Genomic DNA, 12,753 nt, shown 5'->3' on the forward strand with positions numbered 1-12,753 from the left:
CTGCATTGCTAAAATCTCTGCTCCCATCATAACCAACTTTCCTTCCAGTGAATGGAAGTCAGCAAAGGCTGGTGGTTTTTCATCTACACACAGTTGTGCTCTTCTTCTGTGAGAGGGAAGTGAGTGATAAATATGTTGTAACCTCACGTTTCCTCACACCAGTTGTTGCAGCATTGTGATTTTGCAAAGTGAGGATGGGGCAGGGATTATTTAGGTTCCTTTGCCTTCCTCTTGCACTCATTTTACAACGCATTGGGACAGCAGCTCTTCAAGACATGCTTAACTCAGAATCAGCCTACATTGTGGTACAGAAGACATTCTGAAGCAGCGTGTGGTGAGCAAACATTATGTGCCAGCGATGCCACAGAAAGTTGGGATGTTTCGGATTTGTCTGTATCTCATAGAAGCTCCTTTCTCTGTCCTCTTGGTTTCTATAGGAGGGCAGGCTATGAGGGAAAGGCAGGGACCAATTTGTGCTGCAGCATGCACCCATATCCACATCACAATGCATTGTGGTGTGCTAGATAGGACATCGTGTCATGTCTAGTCGATCTGTTCAGTTGGAAGTTGGTCTGGAAGTTGGAGGGAGAGGACTGGAGTTTGGGGACTGTCAAGAGACGTTAAGGCAGTGGTTCTCAACCTGTGGGTCCCCAGATGTTTTGGCCTTCAGCTCTCAGAAATCCCAGCAGCTGGTAAATTGGCTAGGATTTCTGGGAGTTGTAGGCCAAAAGACCGGGAAGCCCAGAGATTGAGAACCACTGCCTTAAGGGCTATAAATATGAAATTTGGAGGCACTTGTGGCCCATAGTCCTAACCGTACCCACCTTACTTTATAATACAATGCAGCATTATATGCTTTAATGCTGAAACCTAGCATCCTGTAATGGTTTGAGTATTGGACAGTGACTTTGGAGATGAGTGACAAGTGCAAGATACTCCACTTAGGCAATAAAAATGAAATGCAAAGATACAGAATGGGGGATGCATGGCCTGAGAGCAGTACATGTGAAAAAGATCTTCGAGTGCTTATAGACAACAAGTTAAACATGAGCCAACCATGTGATGCGGCAGCAAAAAAAAGCCAATGGGATTTTGACTTGCATAAATAGGTGTATAGTGTCTAGATCCAGGGAAGTCATGCTACCCCTCTATTCTGCCTCGGTTAGACCACACCTGGAATACTGTGTCCGGTTATGGGCACCACAATTGAAGGGAGACATGTTTACAAGATGGAATGTGTCCAGAGGAGGGCGACTAAAATGATCAAGGGTCTGGACAACAAGGCCTATGAGGATGGCTTAAATAACTGGGCATGTTTAGCATGCAGAAGAGAAGGCTGAGAGGAGACATGATAGCCATGTATAAATATGTGAGGGGAAATCATAGGGAGGAGGAAGCAAGCTTGTTTTCTGCTGCCCTGGAGACTAGGACGCAGAACAATGGCTTCAAACTACAGGAAAGGAGATTCCACCTGAACATTAGGAAGAACTTTCTGACTATGATAACTGTTCAGCAGTGGAACTCTCTGTCCCAGAGTGTGGTGGAGGCTCCTTCTTTGGAGGCTTTTAAACAGAGGCTGGATGGCCATCTGTCGGGGGTGCTTTGAATGCGGTTTTCCTGCTTCTTGGCTGGGGGTTGGACTGGGTATCCCATGACGTCTCTTCCAACTCTATGATTCTATTATTCTATGAGTGTTCAATTCTCCACTTGGCTGTGGAAACCCTCTAAGAGGCTCCTGGAAACCCGTCTATTAACAGAGTTGGAATATGGCTCCCCTTAGGAGTTTAGAATACATTTCCTATCAGCCCAAGCCAAAGTGGTTAATTATAAGAGATTATCTGAGATGGAGAACCACATCTTGTTTTAATGAGTATCTTCTTTCCAGTTTATCTTCAATACAGTCATGTCAGCAAAATTGAATTAGCAGCTATTGCATTGTCAATGGACATTTCAGTGCCTTCAAGGACAAATATATAAACCCGCCTCACTTTCTTCTCCCCTTTGGCACATATACTGACATTGAGGGAATATGGTCCCACCGCACAAGCGTGGCCACTGAAGAGTCCATTTCGAACGGATACTCTGTGTTTGTGGAACAGAAGCCACCCTTTGTGCCACAACAGGAAGTTGTGGTTTCTTCTAAATTCATGGTTGTTGATAGTTTCTCAACCACTTTAGAACATCAGCCACAATAATATGGAAGCATCAGCTTTAAGACATCAGATACAGGTATGGAGGAGCATAGGGGAAAGGATGCAATCAGAACAGATGCCTTAAGAGAAATATTGATCAGCATATTCTCAGCATGAACTGTGACATGGAAAGCATTTCAAGATATCTAGTGGTGTGTTTTACATCAGCTATTAGTAGTTATACAGTAAGATACCCCTCCTAGCAATATCTGTGGGGGATACATTGTACTGGAGAATGAAGAGATTCCTAAAGAAGTATCATCTCTGGACATTTTTTTGGTCTTTCAGCTCAACTCTACAGGAAGCTGACCATAATGTTACATGCAGGACATAGCAAATATCTAGAGCAGTGGGTTGCTGTGAGGTTTCTTTTTTTTTGGGGGGGGGGGGTGTATGGCCATATCCCAGTAGCATTCTGTCCTGACATTTCACCATCTGTAGTAGGCATCTTTAGAGGTCTGTTGGAGGTGAGGCAAGTGGAATATATATCTGTGGAATGTCCAGAGTGGGAGAAAGAACCCTTGTCTGTCTAAAGCAAGTATGAATGTTGCAATTAGCAGCTTGAATAGCATTGAGTAGCCATAGAGGTAGCCTGGCTGTTGTTGCCTTAAGGCACCCTCTGTTTGGGAGGTGTTAACTGGCAATTTGATTCTTTTCTGTCTGGAGTTCTTCTGTTTTCCTTATTACTCTCTTGATTCTGGTGCTTCTTAATACTGGTAACCAGATTTTGTTTATTTTCATGGTTTCCTCCTTTCTGATGAAGTTGTCCACATGCTTGTGGATTTCAATGGCTTCTCTGTGGAATTGACATTATGGCTGTCAGAGTGGTCCAGCATTTCTGTGTTTTCAAATAGCATTCTGTGTCCAGGTTGGTTCATCAATTGCTCTGCTGTAGCTGACCTCTCTGGTTGAATTATTCTGCAGTGCCTTTCATGTTCTTTGATTTGTGTCTGGCCATTGCTGCATTTGGTGGCCCCTATATAAACTTGTCCACAGCTGCATTGTATACGATAGACTCCTGCAGAAGTGAGAGGATCTCTGTTGACCTTTGCTGAATGTAGCATTTGTTGAATTTTCTTGGTGGGTCTGTAGATAGTTTGTAGGTTGTGTTTCTTCATCAGCTTCCCTATGCGGTCAGTGGTTCCCTTGATGTATGGCAAGAACACGTTTCCTCTGGGCAGATTTTTGTCTTTATTCTCATGGCTTGTTCTTGGTCTTGGTGCTCTTCTGATGTCGGTCATCGAATATCCATTGGTCTGTAGAGCCCAGTTTAGGTGATTCAGTTCACCTTGGAAGAGATGGGATTCACAAATCCTGTTTGCATGGTCTACCAAGGTTTTTATTGCACTTCTCTTTTTGACCTGGGTGATGGTTGGTGTTTTTATGTAGGTGTGCATAGGTTTTCTGTAAACTGTGTGGCCCCATTGTTGATTTGGTTTGTGGATGACTAGGACATCTAGAAATGGTAGCTTTCCTTTGTTTTCTTTTCCCATGGTACCTTGGATGTTTGGGTGGATGTTGTGGTCCAGGAACTTGTTTAGTTCTTCTGCTCTATGACCCCAAATGGTGATGGTGTCATCCATATCTGAACTAAATAATGGGCTTTTTTTGGTACTGTTTCCAGGGCTTGTCTCTCAAAGTGTTCCATGTAGAAATTTGCTATGACAGGACTAAGAGGGTTCTCCATGGCTTCTCCAGCTTTCTGTTCATAGAATTCATTGTGCCACTGGAAATAGCTTGTGATGAGACAGTGTGGAAACAGAGCTGTAATGTTTTCTGGGAAATTCCAGTTGATGAGTGCAATGGCATCTATATAGAGAACTTGGTGAATAGAGACACCACATCGAAGCTGAAAAGTTTGTCATTGACGTTGAGTTTGAGATTGCTGGTTTTTTCTATGGAGTGGGCTGATATAGTGTGTAGTCAGCTCAATATGGGTTTGTAGTTGTGCGGCCAGAAGTTTTGCCAAATCGTATATATCTAGAGCAGTGTTACTCAAAGTCTGCTCCTCCGGGTTTTTTTGGACTTCAGCTCCCAGAAATCCCAGCCAGTTTACCAGCTGTTAAGAATTTAGAAAGCTAAAGTCCAAAACATCTGGAGAAGCACAGTTTGAGAAACTCTGGTCTAGAGAGACCATTTTTCTCCAGGTGTGGGTAAGTTCAAAGGGTCTTAATATATACATATTCTTAACTAGGGTCCCACGAGAAATGCCCTTGTGTTGTGGGATGGCTTCCATGGGACTCCCATGGAGCTCCGTTTCCGGAGTGCATGGAAATGGATCCCTACCCCCATCTGATGAGGTCCTAACTGAGAAAAAAGAAGCTTCTGATATAAGCTTTTGAGAACAGCATTTCATCAGATGCATGAAAATGCATGAAAATGTTTAGCATACACTTTAATGGAGTCCAGTCTGGTCCACTTCAAACATTGCAGGGAATAAAACTTCACTCCATGCACCTGACAAGATGGAATGGACTCCACAAAAGCTTATGCTAGAATTTTCTTTTTCTCAATTAATTTAGAAGGGTGCTACTTGTTGTTACCATTTGCCATCAAGCTGACTTTAACTTATACAACCCTAGACAAGAGAGACCCCGCAAGGACCCTAGTCAACTGCCCTGCTCCAATTTTGCAGTCTTTGCAACATAGTTTCCTTGATAGAGTCAATGCATCTATGTTTCTTTTCCCCTACTGCGTTCCACTCATGACATGGCAAAGCACAACACACTCAGTTTAGTTGATACAAAATTTCCTGGGGCCCATCACATGGCATAGGGCCACTTCCAGTAGGGCTCTGTGTTGAAAGCATGCTGGGAGGAAGAATTCAGGACATGAGTGACTCATTCTGACTTATTACTCAGGTAAGCCGGGGAGAGCATGGGGGGAAGCCAGGCAGAAACGGTTCCTCCATGTGATGGGGAAGGAGTCAATGTGAGTGATGTAAGCCATGTGGGGCAGGGAGCAATTGTTTCCTCCACTGCCACACAGATTCTCCCACTGTTACTCAGCTGCAGACCCTCAATGTGATGAGGTCCTAAGTCTGAGAACCCCCAGAATGGTATGTTTGTAAAATGATATTAGGAGATATGCAAGGGTTGAAAAAAATGGGTACTGAATTTGTCTGGGTTTCTCTTTGCAGATACCATGAATGCCTCATGTACACCCTTCAATACTACTGCCGTGGAAGATGCCATGCGCCACATTGGCATAGTAACTAATGTGGTCATCCTGATTCTGGGAGTCTCTGGCAATGGGCTAGTGATGTGGGTCATCGTTATGCGGGAGAAGCGGAAAACCTTCACTTCCATCTGTTATTTCAACCTGGCTGTTGCAGACTTCCTCTTCTCTCTCGGCCGTATTCCTGCCCTGGTCCAGGAAATCATGTACTCCTGCTGGCCATTTGGCCTTGCCTTATGCAAGTTACATGCTTTTGCCCGCTACCTCACTGTCTTTTCCAGTGTCTTCATCCTCACTGTCATAAGTGTCTACCGGTGCTTATTGATAGCACGACCTGTCTGGGCCCGAAACCATCGGGGGCCTCACTGTCAAGCCCTGATGTGCATTGGAGCATGGATCTTAGCTTTGGCCTTCAGCATTCCCTATCTGGTAGTCCGTCATACTGTAGAAAGCAATGGAGGCACCTACTGTGTCTATCAGAAAGTTCTCAAGAAATCTACGGAACTGCCCTTGAGGCTGAGCAGGTTCTTTGGGGGATTTCTTGTGCCTTTTATCATCATTTCTTCAGCCTACTTGGTTCTAGTTTTCAAGCTCCGTGGGCGACGCTGGGAAGGCTCCCACCGAACTTTCGCTCTAGTAGCCATCATTGTTGCATTCTTCTTCATCTGTTGGCTACCCCACCACATCTTTGTACTTATCAGTACAATGCCATTCCCCAAGGAGCAATGGGGAATTGGGCTCAAGTTGACAAATGCTCTGGCATACCTCCACAGCTGTGTCAACCCAGTGCTATACTGTTTTGTGGGTTATTTTCGGGTAAGAGGTCTTCGCCGCCAGACCTCCTTCTTGGGTCTTTTCCGGAAGGCACTAACTGAAGAGGATGAAGGATCTGTTGCAGCAGAAGCGTCACGGAGTCTTAATCAAAAGACTTCAGGACCAAAAGAAAGTTGGACTTGAGTGTTGCAATTTTACATGTTCATAAAAGAAAGAATATCTGACTTGGACTATGGACCTATAACTTTGTTCATGTTCAGCGTGGTTACACCAAATTTTAGGATACTATTGATCAAAGTGACTTCCATGTGCTAACTTTTGCCATCCAACCATTGGCCACTCCTTCTCTTCTGAGAACCATATTGACACGTGTCCAGAGATATAGGTTGTGTGCGAAGGAAGCCAGAGAAAGACATTGGACCTTCTCAGATGCTTCAGTGTTAATGGAGTGAAAGGATTCTGGATACCAACAGTGCTCTGCCTCCTGAGCTCTGGCATTTGTTCATTTGTCCAGTCCCAGTCTGAGGCTGACATTTACAGCCTTATCACACGGGGCAAAATAAGCGTCCTAGGACACTTCTGCTCCAGTTCACCAATGGATCCCAACATTGCTCATCATATGATGTTGGGGTGGCTTCTGGTGGGGCTCCATTGGTAAATTGGGAAGGCAGCATGGTAGGAGGCTGTTGCCACCAATACGAGAACATTGCAGTGTTCCATAAGGAACAATGGGGTTGCTCTGGGCATCAAGTGTGCACTGATGCTTTCCCACGTGAGATGGGGAAGTGTCAGCAGCTGGCTGGAGTGCCAGGATTGCCCCACTGCCACCCTGATTTGCTACAGAATCACAACGCTGATAAGACTGCATGTGATGAGATCCTAAATCTCCTAGCTAATAAAATGTATACTGAGATTCTATTCAATGCTTTTTATGAACCATGGTAGCAGCTGCCACTTGATTTTGTTCTTCCCCCACCCTCAAGAAATGACTTCCCTTTTCCCCAGCAATTAGTTCAATGCTATTTTCTGACAGTTTGGAAATAAATATATTCCTTCAATTCTAAGACACCATCAATTCTATGCATACTAATTTCAGTACCACCAACAAAGCCCTGTTTTGTTTTTATGTTTGTACTGAATGGAGAGCTCATCAATAAATACAGTATTACTTTGGGTAACAAGAAGATGGGTTAAATAGTTGATCAGTTCATTCCTAATCCAACACAGTTCCCAGATACATCCAGTAATAAAGCAAAGAAAAAGATAAACCAAATACATATTGTTTATGAAGTTTGAAAGCAAGTTTTCTATTGAGATTGTTTTTCCCTTGGAGAACATCCAACCAAGATGTTTACTTGCCTTCTAGACTAATGCAGCCCAAGCAAAGCTTTTATTATTAGCTTTTGCTTTGCATATCTACCTCTCAGCTACAATTCGTCTACAGAATCTCAATCTTAATTCTGCATAGAGAATAATTAACATTTTGGAAATTACTTTCAAGGGGATCAGATTCTGACAAAGTGGAAAGTTTACATTTCAATATTCAAATCCTTTGACAATAGGACTGTCTTATGGGTCTTCAATATGTTTGGAAATCTGAAAATCCAGAAGGGTCAATGAATACGTATAACATTGCTTGGTAGGTTTAACCAAACTGCTGCAGGTTTAGAGTAAGAGAGATATAGATCTGGGGAAGAATCACGCCTACCACTTATTTGCTAGATTAGGAATCATCACTTTGGTTTACTATTTTTGCTGTTCCATGCAGTCATGCGGCCACATGACCTTGGAGGTGTCTACGGACAACGCTGGCTCTTCAGCTTATAAATGGAGATGAGCACCAACCTCCAGAGTTGGACAGAACTGGACTTAATGTCAGGGGGAAACCTTTACTTTTACTACTATACTTAATCATGAGTTGCAATTAAGGCCTCAATACTATAGGTCTTTGCTTCAGACTAAGTTTTCTTGTGGTGCATCTACATTGCAGAATTGATGCAGTTTGACACCACTTTAATTGCAATTGCTCAGTGCAATGAATCTTGAGATTTGTAGTCTTGTGGGACAACAGCACGCTTTGGCAGAGAAAGCTAAAGACCTTGTAAAACTTCAGATCCCGGGATTCCATAGCATTGCATCATGGCTGCTGAAGCCCCCAATGGCACAATGGGTTAAACTCTTGTGCAAGCAGAACTGAAAACTGACAGGTTGGAGGTTTGAATCCAGGAAGAGCATGGATGAGCCCCCTCTGTCACAAGGGTGGCAAAACATAGAAACATCCGGGCATGCTCTGGGAAACATCCTTGCAGATGGCCAATTCTCTCACACCAGAAGCGACTTGCAGTTTCTCAAGACACTCAGGATAACGAAAAAAATCTTGGCTGTTAAAGTGGAGTCAAGATACATTCGATCAAGGGAAGTAATAATACTAATTTATTCTATTGTGGTCAGACCTCACCCGGAATACTGTGTCCTATTCTGGGCACCACCATTCAAGGGTATTGACAAGATGGAACATGTCCAGAGAAGGACTACCAAAACATTAAAGTTTTGGAAGCCATACCCTATGAGGAATGGCATAGGGAACTGGGTATGTTAATCCTGGAAAAGATAAGTTTAGGAAGGGACAAGATAGCCAAGTTTAAATATTTGAAAAAAAAATGTCATATTGTGGAGCTTGATTTTTTGGTGCTCCATAGACAAACCACAACTATAAGATCCAAATTTTAGGAAAGAGATTCCTCCTAAACCAGTGGTTCTCAACCTGTGGGTCCCCCAGATGTTTTGGCTTTCAACTCCCAAAAGTCCTAACAGCTGGTAAACTGGCTGGGATTTCTGGGAGTTGTAGGCCAAAACACTTGGGGACCCACAGGTTGAGAACAACTATCCTAAACATTAGGAAAAACCTCTTGATGTTAAAAGTTATTCAATTATGAAATAGGCTGCCTGGGAGCATTGTAAAGTCTCCTTCTCCAGAGGTTTTAAACAGCCATTGTATTGCCATCTCTCAGGGTACTTTAGTTGTGTTTTTCTACATGACAGGGGGTTGGACTAGACTGCCCTTTTTGTCTCTTCCAATTTTATAATTCTGTGATTCTATTCTTCTTAGCCAAATAATATCAGATCAGGGTCTTCTCAGTCCCTTGCTTCCTATCTTTGATCGCTACCCTGCTCAGTGGGACAGAGTTCTGTTGATACCCTTTTTGTCCTATAATACTGTTGGACAAACTGATTGGACAATGTTTTTAACAGGAGACCCTAATGTTAATGTTTTTTACTGGTTTTGTTATGTTTTTATTACTCTATTGTTTTTATTGTATTGAATTTTTATTTTATGGTCTTGGCACCAATTGTAAACCGCCCCGAGTCGCATGTGGGCTGAGCAGGGTGGTATATAAATATAGTAAATAAATAATAATAAATAATTTTTCCCAGAAAAGCTAGAAAGTGGGAAGAGACCATGGGCACCAAGCTTGTGAAGACTCAAAAGTCTTTGGGGAACTAGACTGCTAGAACCACTAGATTCTGCCCAACTTTGCTCACCCTGCACGGCTCTGGAGAAATTATCATCATTGGCCTAGGAGACCAACAAAATTCCAGCTATTATGTGGTTAATTCATCTCAGACTGTGAGGGGACTTCGCAGGTTGTTGCTATGGGCAGATGGAGCTCATTGTTTGATTTCATTTTCTCTTAGCCATCTGTATTCAGAGAGGTTCGTATTTCAGAGCCCCAGATTCTAAAGGTCACTATCTTATCTTCTCAAGACTGTCTCAAACCTATGTAAACAATACATGGTCTAGACAGCCGTTTTCTAATAAACACATATATTCTATTCCTCTTCAGACGCCTTTGTCCTTTCCTTTCTCTTATCTGTATTAAGAGGTACAATTACTGTACAACGAGCGCCACCTACGCATTGCCCAGGTATGTTTCTGATTAGGGATGAAACAAATATTGGAAAATACTTGAAACATTGTACAAATTATTGTCAAGGGCCAAAGAAGACCCCAATGAGAATAATCTTGTTTATTTATTTACAATATTTATAGCCCGCCTTTCTCAGCCATATGGAGACTCAAGGCGGGTTACAGGCTGGCATAATTCCATGCTATAGATTCACAAAAGAGACTAACTTTTCTGCTTAAGAAAAACAATGGCAGAGGCCCAACCAGACTGACTGGTCTCCAATAGAAGAATATATTCAGAGAAAATACAATATCGACTTAACTACTTAACTTACCAAGAGGGAAAGGACAAAACCAATATTGAATAAGAGTATACAGACAACATGATAAAGAAGATGAACGGAAGTCAAGAATTCAATTTTTTCCTTTTTTCTTCTTATTTTTTTTTTTTCGTTTTCTTTTCTCCTGGCTTTTGGTGTATCATTCACAATAAAAATTATAACATATGTGCAGAAAAGAGCAATTAAAAACAATCAACATAATAATATAAAATAATATAAAAACATATATAAAAGCCAATACAACAATACAATAAAACATGTAATATCTGGAGTCATAGTGTTAAAATCAATTTCCAGTAACATCATCTAGCCAATTCGAGTTCATCATTCATAGTTTCATGTTATCTATTCTACTGTATTCTCAAAAGCTTGCTCAAAGAGCCAAGTTTTCACCTTCTTTCGGAAAGTCAGGAGGAAGGAAGCTGATCTAATATCCCTGGAGAGTGAGTTCCATAGCCTAGAGGTCACCACTGAGAAGGCCCTGTCCCTCTTCCCCGCCAATTGTGCAGGGCCTCCCCAGAAGATCTGAAGCTTCTAGATTGGTTCATAGAAGGAGATATGTTCGGACAGGTAAGCTGGGCCGGAACCGTTTAAGGCTTTATAGGCTTTATAGGCTAAAGCCAGCACTTTGAATTGTTCCCAGTAGCAAATTGGCAGCCAGTGGAGTTGGCGCAACAGAGGAGTTGTATGCTCCCTGAGTGCCGCTCCCCTTAGTAACCGCCTGTTGGACCATTTGAAGCTTCCGAATAGTCTTCAAAGGCAACCCCCAAATAGAGTGCATTGCAGTAGTCTATACAGGATGTAACCAGAGCATGGCCCACCATGGCCAAGTCAGACTTCCCAAGGTACGGGAACAAGAAACTTTACAGTTTATTTTGTGCAGACTTTTTGGACTTCAGTTTCCTGAATCTCCTGGCCAACTCTGTGGACACAACCCAACATCCTCTTCAATACTTGAGAGATTAAAAACCAAACCAACAACAGACCTCACAACCTCTGAGGATGCCTGCCATAAATGCAGGTGAAACATCACAAAAGAATGCTTCTAGAACATGGCCATATAGGCCAAAAAACCTACAAACAACCCCGTGATTCCAGCCATGAAAGCCTTTGACAATACAATGAAGCCACAACACTTGCCATCCCACCATCTCAATAAGAGACCTGACAACAATGTGGAACAAAACATGGGCAACTTTTATTTGAAATGTTACCTGAATTAACTTTTCTGAATTTAAAAATATAACTAAAGGGGCATGAACCTGGTGTGTGTTTTTAGCCAAGGTAGTGGCCCTTGTTGACCTACCCCTCAGCTAAGCTGGTTCCCCAGATATGGTCAATTTTAACATCTCCAGGGCAACCACTCATAAAAGATACAAAGAATTCTGCCCCCCAAGTCCAAAGGATTTTGCGGAGCCAGGACTCCCAGTTTCAAGGCCATTTCCATTTGCCCTCATTCAGTTACATAAACACTGCTCATCAGGTTGCATTCCTGACCCACACCACAAAGGGGTGCCTTAGGTGTACACCAAATGTAAACTTATGGCTGTTTTCCATGGGATTGCCTATTTAAAAACCCTCACTCCCAATTCCCTTGGCCTTTGCCATGGTATGGTATGATAATAAGGGGTGGGAAAAACCTTGCTCTCTGACTTTGGGTTTTGGAGTCTGAGGTACTCCTTTCTAAACACCTCTTCCTGTCATCCATGCATGAAAGGAATTGGCACAAGACAATAGGACACATTCATCACCTCCTCGTGTTTCAGCTATTCAGGTGCCACTTAGTTTGACCTCTCTTGCATTGTGTTTGGGGGTGAGACAGTGTGTTTCTGTGTGTGCATGAACGCACACCCCACTGTCCTTTTCTCTCATGCAGCCTTCAATCCTCCAGGTCTGTCTGTAAAGGTCAGAGACATCCTCACACTTTCCTCTGAAAATGCCACTTCAGCAAAGAAGCTAATCCAGACATATGAGCTCAATATACAATCCCAAGAGTGTGAAATGAGAGGTTCTCTCTCTCTAAAATTGATGCTTCACTGCCTCTTAGTGGCTGGAAGCGTCGAGATACATCACATTGTTTGAGATTTCCCCCACTCATCCTTCCACATTCTGTGAGAGAGGTTTCCAAACTTTTCTCGTTGTCTACACACTTTTTAGACATGCATCATTTTGCAAGACAGATTTTTTTCTTCGTGTCAGGAGCAACTTGAGAAACTGCAAGTGCCTCTAGAACATGGCCATATAGCCCGAAAAAAACCTACAACAACCCAGTGATTCCGGCCATGAAAGCCTTCAACAATAAACTGCAAGTTGCTTCTGATGTGAGAAAATTGGCCATCTGCAAGGACATTGCCCAGGGGAC

The 12,753-nt window shown here is 42.8% G+C and overlaps 1 protein-coding gene across 1 annotated transcript; it reads left to right on the top strand.

The window, feature by feature from the left end:
• Positions 1-261: 261 nt before the first annotated feature.
• On the top strand, positions 262-6,948 carry LOC132781707 (chemerin-like receptor 1). Its single transcript, XM_060786107.2, has 2 exons — positions 262-334; positions 5,332-6,948. The coding sequence occupies exon 2, from the start codon at positions 5,337-5,339 to the stop codon at positions 6,324-6,326; it is 990 nt and encodes a 329-aa protein (XP_060642090.2). The 5' UTR covers positions 262-334; positions 5,332-5,336; the 3' UTR covers positions 6,327-6,948.
• Positions 6,949-12,753: the final 5,805 nt, after the last annotated feature.

Source organism: Anolis sagrei, chromosome X, assembly GCF_037176765.1.
Source record: "Anolis sagrei isolate rAnoSag1 chromosome X, rAnoSag1.mat, whole genome shotgun sequence".
Classification (NCBI taxonomy): Eukaryota; Metazoa; Chordata; class Lepidosauria; order Squamata; family Dactyloidae; genus Anolis; species Anolis sagrei.

Bases quoted from the DNA above. Each gene is read 5' to 3' on its own strand.
- LOC132781707 (XM_060786107.2), top strand. From the start codon at position 5,337: ATGAATGCCTCATGTACACCCTTCAATACTACTGCCGTGGAAGATGCC.